The following is an 8,996-nucleotide window of genomic DNA, read 5'->3' as shown; positions in this document are numbered from 1 at the left end:
CAGACACTCACACAGGACCTCCTAACATGACGGTCTAGCCATTTCTTGCGCCAGGAGAACTTCGCCAGCGCGCCTGTTTTGGCGCAGATGGGAACATGGCGAAGCGCCCCGATGGCTGGCGTCGCCTTCCCTTCCCTCCTCTGGGCGGAGTCCCCCGGCCCAAAACAAGGGAAGGAGTTCAGGCTCTACGCCCCGGCCGGCCTCCCCCCTCCGCCTCCCTGCCCGGGGTCCCAGCATGGCGGGCCAGGGCGCCCCGGGGCCCCCGCTGCCCGTCACGCGCCAAGTGGGTGCCCGGGTTCGCCCCCTCGCCGATGCGCCCGTGGAGCTGCGAGACGCTGCCCGGCGCCTGGTGGTGGACGCGGCCGGGAAAGCGGTTCCCTTCGGATCCCTGTACCGGGAGCGGAAGGCGATCGTGGTGTTTGTGCGGGTAAGCCGAGGTGGGAGATTCCCCCCCCCCCAAAAAAAAGTGATTCGTTTTTAAAGGGAACTTTAAAAAGCCTTGCGCTTTTTTGCAAGACTTTCGTTTCGTCTTGCAAACAGGAAATCGGAAGCTGCGATCGCGGTCCGGATTGCAGCCGAGGCCTTGGAGGAAACCGGGCCGTCCGATGCACATTCGCTTTAGACAGACATTCTTCACCCCATTTACCTGGGACTTATCCTTGTTGAATTCAGTAGGGCTTTTGTTTTCTTCGTAGGCACGTGGCAAGGATCGCGCTTCAATAGCGTTGCGCTCTTACTACATACTGCAGTGGAGTGGTTGATCACTAAAGGTTTCCCCAAGAGGAAAGGAATCTTATCTTGATCAGCCTTCCCGAGTTGCAATGGATCCAATCGCAACACGTTTGTGCATGACTGAAACAATAATTCTAAAGAAGGGACTTTTAAACAGGGCTGTAGCCAAATTAAAGGAATTTTAATTCGCTCACCAGAGATTTTCTGCCATTCCACCTAGTAAATAAAGGACTTGCTGGTTTTGTTCTGGAAAAGAAAAGAAAAAATATAATGGGCTGTGTACAAAACTCCTAGAAATCACGCCATTATCTTTATCTCTTAGCCCTCCCCCACCAAAAGAAGATTTTTCTTCCTTTTAGTTTTTTGATGCTCTGACCTTTGAGTGAACAGATATGAAATCATTAAAAGCAGTGTGATGCATCCAGACCTCCCAGCTGCCAACTCTACTATAGATGGCTTTCTGATCTATCCTATTTAAACCTCAGCGTACTTACCTATGCCTCCCCCACCCCCCAATTTTGAGACCTCAACACTTTTATTACAGTTGTTCTGACACTCCTCATCATCTCTTTTCAGCATTTCTTGTGTTACGCCTGTAAGGAATATGTGGAAGATCTGGGCAAAATTCCCAAGACATTTTTGCAAGTAAGTAAGTGGTTTTTTTTAAAAAAAAGTATTATATTGTGAATTCCAATATAGGACAATTTTACTGTATTTACATATATCTTCAATTACTTTATAATGCATGCAGTGATGAATTTGCTTTCTGTCATTGTTTTTAAATATTCAGTATCAGCTGAGCACCCTGGAAGCCAAAGGATCAGTATCGCAAACAGTAGTTTCTTCTTGGTTTGCAAGAATATGTATGCACTAATCTGTTATATTAATAATAACAGAATAAACAAGAAAGACAGACAGACAGAGGTGAGGTTTCAGAGGAAACTCTTGTGATAAATATGTAGACCACCATCAGCCCCCAACCTCTTCTGTAAAGAGGAAATTCCTTAAAAAGCTGAAAAGGCCTATGCTTCAGGAATCCTGCACAGGGCTCCACTGTACAGGGTTACAGAAAAATAGTGCCAGTCAGATTATGTTCAATTAACCAGCCTAGAAAACTAATCACTAAAGTAATTAATAACATTCCAGAATTGGCTGCACAATGCAAAAACATTTCTGCCGTCCTATCTGATTCTTGCACCGTTGTCTCATCACTGTAAATTGCCATCATATCATCCCATTTTGAGAGTCTCTGATGGCATAGCTGTTGTGAAGTCCACCTTAAGCATTTATTATCTTGCCGCAATGATTGTGTTTTAAGTACTAGCTGCAGTTTAAAGATTTATATATACTTTTGTGTGTTTCTCCCGACACCTTCCCCATTTAGGATGCAAATGTCAGACTTGTGGTTATTGGACAATCATCGCACCATCACATTAAGGTAGGTCCGTGTAAGTCAGACTTATTCTGCTGGCATATTCTGAACTCTGCTTATTTCACCTCTGAGCAGGCACAGGGAAGCAAACTAGTAAGTGGAGTTTTGTGCATTTCCCTCTCTCTTCACAACCAGTGTGAAGTAGGTGATGATGTAACTGGCATCATCTATACCTGGGAGCAGATTGAAATAAGGTCTGCATCAGAAGCCCTTCTCCAGGTGCCCACATCTTTGGAGGGCACCACAAAGAGGTGTTGTAGTTTTCAGGTGGCACCAAAGCTGTGGAATATTTTTTTTACTGCTTTTGAAATATTACGTTATTATTATTTTATTTTTTAAATTTTGTTATTGAAAACTGCCTTCAAGTATTGGGCAATGAGGTGGGATTTAAAGTTTATAAATAATAGTGCCATCCTGTGCATCCTATCTAGTCTTGGTGGCTTTACTCCCAAGTAACTATGTTCAGTGGTACCTCGGGTTACATATGCTTCAGGTTACAGACTTCACTAACCCAGAAATAGTGCTTCAGGTTAAGAACTTTGCTTCAGGATGAGAACAGAAATCGTGTTCCGGCAGCACGGCGGCAGCAGGAGGCCCCATTAGCTAAAGTGGTGCTTCAGGTTAAGAACAGTTTCAGGTTAAGAATGGACCTCCGGAACCAATTAAGTACTTAACCCGAGGTACCAATGTATAGGTTTGCACTTAAATAAATAAAAAGAAAAGTTATATGAGCCATGTTCACAACTGCATGATACATTTAAAAGCGCTCTCTGTCACCTGAACAGTCACAACTTCCTCCAAAGAATCATGGAAACTGTAGTTTGTTACGGGTGCTGGGAATAATAGTTTTTTGGAGTGTTCCAATAACCCCCAGTACCCTTAACAAACTACAGTTCCCAGTATCCTTTGGGAGGAAACCACGACTGTTGGCACAAGTGTGCTTTAAATGTATAGCATGGATGCTACCACTTCTGTTTGTCTAATATATCATTACTAAAATATACGTGAATAAGGACAACTGGTTTCCAGTGGACTTATTTGTAAGTGTCCTTGAGGGGAAACACTGTAGAGTCCCACCAAAGAGGAACCTTTCCTTGAATACACATATCTAAGCCCATAGGGAAGGGACACGGGTGGCGCTGTGGGTAAAACCTCAGCGCCTAGGACTTGCCAATCGCATGGTCGGCGGTTCGAATCCCCGCAGCGGGGTGAGCTCCCGTCGTTCGGTCCCAGCTCCTGCCCACCTAGCAGTTCGAAAGCACAATTAAGTGCAAGTAGATAAATAGGTACCACTTCTAGCGGGAAGGTAAACGGCGTTCCATGTGCTGCTCTGGTGCCAGTTCGCCGGAGCAGCTTCGTCACGCTGGCCACATGACCTGGAAGTGTCTGCAGACAGCGCTGGCTCCCGGCCTCTAGAGTGAGATGAGCGCACAACCCTAGAGTCTGTCAAGACTAGCCCGTACGGGCAGGGGTACCTTTACCTTTACCTTTAAGCCCATAGGGATAGCTGCATTTTAAGTGTGGAACTTGAAGGTTTTCAAAATCAGAATTACTCTCTGGTCCTAAATACACTTAACTGGAAATAAATCCCACTCATTTTAGTAACAATTATTTCCAAACATGTATGCCTAGGGCTGCATCCATACAACATAACCTTAAACATGTTGACGCGGGAGAAAGTCCCATTGAATGTAATGAGACTGGGACCCCCCCATACATGTGCAGCCTTCGTTTTCCAAGTAAAGGTAAAGGGACCCCTGACCATTAGGTCCAGTTGTGGCCGACTCTGGGGTTGCGGTGCTCATCTCGCTTTATTGGCCGAGGGAGCCGGCGTACAGCTTCCAGGTCATGTGGCCAGCAGGACTAAGCCGCTTCTGGCGTACCAGAGCAGCGCACGGAAATGCCGTTTACCTTCCCGCCGGAGTGGTACCTATTTATCTACTTGCACTTTGACGTGCTTTCAAACTGCTAGGTTGGCAGGAGCAGGGACCGAGCAACATCACCCCGGGGGATTCGAACTGCTGACCTTCTGATCGGCAAGTCCTAGGCTCTGTGGTTTAACCCACAGCACCAGCCGTGTCCCTCGTTTTCCAAGTAGTTAGTAATAAAAAATTTTATTATTCTACCCCGCTCATCTGCCTGGGTTGCCCTAGCCACTCTGGGCAGCTTTCCAATGCATTTTTTTGATATTTACATGTTTCTTGCAGACGTTTTGCACTTTGACAGGTTATTCTCATGAAATGTATGTGGATCCTGAAAGGGAAATCTACAGGACGCTTGGGATGAAAAGGGGTGAAGCATCCGCTGCAACAGGTAAGCTGTGGTACCAACTGTAAACGCAGAGGCCATGGCACAAAAAGTAGACAGGCAGGTAGGAACGTACCAGGTGGAGCTGGTAGACAGTTGCCATGGACACAGCACTGACCTGCGCCTCCATGGACAGCCGTGAATCCAAAATGACTCCCAGGCTGTGCACCTGGTCCTTCAGGGGCACAGCTACCCCATTCAGGACCAGGGAGTCCCCCACACCAGTCCGCCTCCTGTCCCCCCAAAACAGTACTTCTGTCTTGTCAGGATTCAACCGCAATCCATTAGCCGCCATCCATACTCCAACTGCTTCCATATGACACCATATCTAAAGCACATGGCTTCCCCCAAAAAATCCTGGGAACTGTAGTTTGTGGCTCCGTGGTAAGTAAACTACAGCTCCCAGATCTCTGTTAAGGTAGTATAAATGTGCTTTAACTATATGGTGTGGATTTGGGGCCAACCCAGCCATGAGGGGCTGAGGCAGTTTGCCTGACTGACACCCCCCACCAACCCCACCAGCTCCCCTGGAGCAGCAGCACTGGTTTCTCATGAGAGCTCACTGCAATCTCGCAAAATCTTACTGAAATCTCACAAGAGATTTCAGTGACATCTCGTGGATCTTGCTGCCACCTCATGGGTGCTGCTGCACAACCCAGGTAAGGGGGAAAGCGTAAAAGCAGTGTGATCCTCTGTTGATGGATTATATATCAACATGTGTGTAGAGGGTGTGCGTGTTTTAAGCTTGGACTTAAATGACAACTGAATGGAAAAAATACAGTCTTAAATATATGCAGAATGACCCTTCATAGCTGCAATGCTTTGTGATAACCTTGCATCTGGATTCGCTCCCCTATGAATGATTGGGACTGTAGGGTTTACAGAGAAACAATTTACTTAATACTTTTTCTAACAGTCTGCGTTAGATTCCTATTCTCGCATAAGTCGCCCTACTTGAAAACTGAACAAGAGAGGAAGGCTGCAATCCTAAATACTTAGGAAGTAAAAAATATATGAAAATAACAAGAAGAGATGTGGAAAACAACAAGAAAGGATTGGATAGAATTGTGAACATTATTTGGACAGAATTGTGGACATTAAAGCAGCAGCAACAAGATGATTGGATCCCTTTCGGAACTTGAAATATGGGTACCCCCAACAAAAATTTAAAATTTGGCTCTGTAATTTGGAATTAATGTGATTTGATTTGATTGGTCTGTTAATTTTTATTTTTTTTTAAAGGAAGTAAGTCCCATTGGGACTTCAGAGTAAACACAAACACAGGTTTGCATTGTTAGGCTTGGCCGGGAAGGTAGCTTGCCTTAGAAGGAAAAGTCCATTGTTGTTGTTGTTGTTGTTGGTTTATGAGTAGAGAAATTTCTGCTTTTCCTCCTCAGTCCAATCACTTCTGTTTTCTTATTGGATAGTCCAATGGCTTGCTCACTCCTAAGCACATTTAGAAAACAACAACTACCAGACTTTTAGAAGACATCTGAAGGCAGCCCTATTTAGGGAAGCTTTTAATGTTTGATGGATTACTGTATTTTAATATTTTGTTGGAAGCCGCCCAGAATGGGTGGGGTATAAATAATAAATTATTATTATTATTATTAATTCCGGCTGACTGACTTGCACAAAACCATGCATAGATGTAGCCAGGTATGCTTGCAAGATCTGCAGAGCAAACTTAATTTCTCATGCCAAGTACGCTCTCTCTTCTATATCATCATATCATTTCAGTGCAAAGTCCTCATGTAAAATCCAACCTGCTATCAGGAAGTATCAAGAGCATGTGGAGAGCAATGACGAGCCCTGCATTTGATTTTCAAGGAGATCCAGCTCAGCAGGGGGGCACTTTGATTTTAGGTCCAGGTAAGGCTGTTTCTTAAAATTAACCTTTGCCTTGGTTATGCTTACGTGATGCATTTGTTCCCCTGGATATACTGGTGAAAAGTGGCCAAGCCCTTGTCTCCCTTTCTTCATACCATTGAGATTTCACACATGCACACACTTAAGGATAAACATGCTACCACCGGATAGCATGGATTTAATGGGTGGAGGGAGAGCAGCCAATCTGTGCCTTCCCCACTTTACAAATATCAATGACATTAATGGGTCTTCTTTCTGACTTGGCCCTGGTGCTATGTGGCTACAGTGGTAACTCGCATTAAGTACTTAAATCGTTCCGGAGGTCCGTTCTTAACCTGAAACTGTTCTTAATCTGAAGCGCCACTTCAGCTAATGGGGCCTTCTGCTGCCGCCGTGCCACCAAAGCACAATTTCTGTTCTCATCCTGAAGCAAAGTTCTTAACCTGAAGCACTATTTCTGGGTTAGCGGAGTCTGTAACCTGAAGCGTCTGTAACCTGAAGCGTATGTAACCTGAGGTACCACTGTATTTTGTTGTGTGACCTCTCCTTCCCTTAATGTGCTACGCTCAAGACATGATGCTAGATAGTTGGAAGTCCAAACCCCCACAGTGCAGGAAAATACAGCTGTCTCTTGCATGGATCAAACCTGCAAGCTTGGCATTGATCCGGACTACTCTTGAACCAACCGAGCTCTCCAGCTGGGGGAGATTTGAACTTGCGGCAGTGGGAGCAAACCTCCTGTTTTGTGGTACAGGGAGTTGTGCTGGGGACATGCCCACATTGCTGCAAGTTCATCGTTGTGAGTGGGTTGCATGTGGGTGTCATCAACAGCACAGTCCCTGACTAATGGGCTTTGGTGGTGTTTCTGTGGTTATTGGGGGACGCACGTGTTTTGTGCTGTTTGGAAATCTTCTGGTTTCTCCCCTCTGCTCCTAGTTTGAGCACATACAGTGGTACCTCGGGTTACAGACGCTTCAGGTTACAGACTCCACTAACCCAGAAATAGTACCTCAGGTTAAGAACTTTGCTTCAGGATGAGAACAGAAATCGTGCTCCGGCAGCAGCGGGAGGCCCCATTAGCTAAAGTGGTGCTTCAGGTTAAGAACAGTTTCAGGCTAAGAACAGACCTCCAGAATGAATTAAGTTCTTAACCCGAGGTACCACTGTATATGACGGTCATTGTGATGATGTAGCAACACTTAATCTCAATTTCTCTTCCCCTGCAACATAATCTGAGTACAGTAATCAGTAAATGGGGTATTTTGTTATCTGGAAAGTATCCCCCCCCCAAAAAATATCCATAACTGATATAGAATATGCAGGACCGTCTTCAGCAGATGTGGCGCTGGGGTGCTAAAATCCACTCAGCGCCCCCAAATTACCACAGATCGTGGGGGGGGGGCGAAGCTGCACACTGCCAGCCATGGGGTGGGGTTTGCACAACTCTCCCCCATGCCGCTACAGGAGAGCAATCCCCGCAGAGGCTTGGGAGGCAAGCTGCACGCCCGCCAGCCATATGTTTGACGGGGCGCAGCTGGCGGGCGTGCAGGAAAAGGGGAGGCCCCCAGCAAAGCTGTGCAGCTCCCCCACTCGCTGGGGTGCCCCTGAGAGGCCGGCGCCCTGGGGCAACGAACCACTAAGCCGTATGGGAAAGACGGCTCTGAGAATATGAACAACCAGCTCCCATATCCGACAACCAAGGCACCAGACCGCATTGGCTGAAAAGATAGGTGTTTGTGAATATTGGTAGCAATATTTTGTAGATAGGCAGTAACAGGCTTGTGTTTTTTAACCCCCCAGGGAATGAAATCCACCATGTGCACCTCGACCAGAACAGGTTGGACCATGTTCCCATTAACACTGTTTTGCAACTTGCTGGAGTTCAAGCAGTAAACTTCACCAACAGATCTCCTATTATTGATGTGTGACTTCGTCAAAAGAAGAAAAAATCCATGGGGCGAGTTAAACGATACATGTCAACAGTGTGTTCAGCAAATAATTTTGGGTGAGGTTGCTATAACATTGGAAGATTCCTGGCTACTGAATAGTTTGGTTTCCGGTGGGTAAAAATGGACGTCACACTTTATTGTTTCATTGAACACAAAGTTAAGTTGTGAAAGTTGTGATGTATTTAACAACAAAAAAAAGTGACGTTTAAACTTGCATAAAAATATACTTGGCATACAGTGTATAGGTTTTATTCCATCACAGCCTTTATTATTATTAGTGAGTTCTGTCTTCTGAACCCCCCGTCTCACAATGACTTAATAAAAGGACATGTTTTTCTACAGATTAAATAAAAATGTAAATTTCTACTGTCTGTAAAACAGCTTCTTCAATGAGTCAAAACAAAATGGTTATGATTTGGACCCAGTGGTGGAGACTGTGCAGTCCTCTTCAAGAATATTGACATGGACTCAATGGGTAGTAGAGAACTAAGTTTTATTCAGAGTAAATTCTAAGAAATGAATTAATTTGTCTGCTCTGAATAAAACTTAATTGAATACCACCTGATAGGCTGTGAGGAACTGAAACGTACAAAGAAAAGTAATTTTGTGTCCTGTCCCCCAGAACTATGTAGGGAATTACTTCCAGACCTTGAGTTAAAACTTCTGCATTGGGGGGGGGGGGGAGATAGGAAAACCTGTAACATCAA

General features: G+C 45.3%; 1 protein-coding gene across 1 annotated transcript; it reads left to right on the top strand.

Moving 5' to 3' along the window:
• The first annotated feature begins 214 nt into the window (after positions 1–214).
• PRXL2C (peroxiredoxin like 2C) lies at positions 215–8,667 on the top strand. The gene is made up of 6 exons (XM_083702141.1): positions 215–427; positions 1,309–1,377; positions 2,117–2,170; positions 4,372–4,477; positions 6,212–6,343; positions 8,141–8,667. Exons 1-6 carry the CDS (start codon positions 236–238, stop codon positions 8,266–8,268), a joined length of 681 nt encoding a protein of 226 aa, XP_083558267.1. The 5' UTR covers positions 215–235; the 3' UTR covers positions 8,269–8,667.
• Positions 8,668–8,996: the final 329 nt, after the last annotated feature.

Source organism: Podarcis gaigeae (assembly GCF_964106915.1).
Source record: "Podarcis gaigeae genome assembly, chromosome: 11".
Taxonomy (NCBI): domain Eukaryota; kingdom Metazoa; phylum Chordata; class Lepidosauria; order Squamata; family Lacertidae; genus Podarcis; species Podarcis gaigeae.
Note: the sequence above shows the minus strand (reverse complement) of the source record. Positions and strands in the feature narration are given on the sequence as shown.

What these genes read in the sequence shown, in the direction of transcription:
- PRXL2C (XM_083702141.1), top strand. Translation starts at nt 236, where the DNA reads ATGGCGGGCCAGGGCGCCCCGGGGCCCCCGCTGCCCGTCACGCGCCAA. An exon ending in CGATCGTGGTGTTTGTGCGG is followed by an intron (nt 428 to 1,308) that starts GTAAGCCGAGGT and finishes ATCTCTTTTCAG; the next exon opens with CATTTCTTGTGTTACGCCTG. An exon ending in CATCGCACCATCACATTAAG is followed by an intron (nt 2,171 to 4,371) that starts GTAGGTCCGTGT and finishes TGTTTCTTGCAG; the next exon opens with ACGTTTTGCACTTTGACAGG.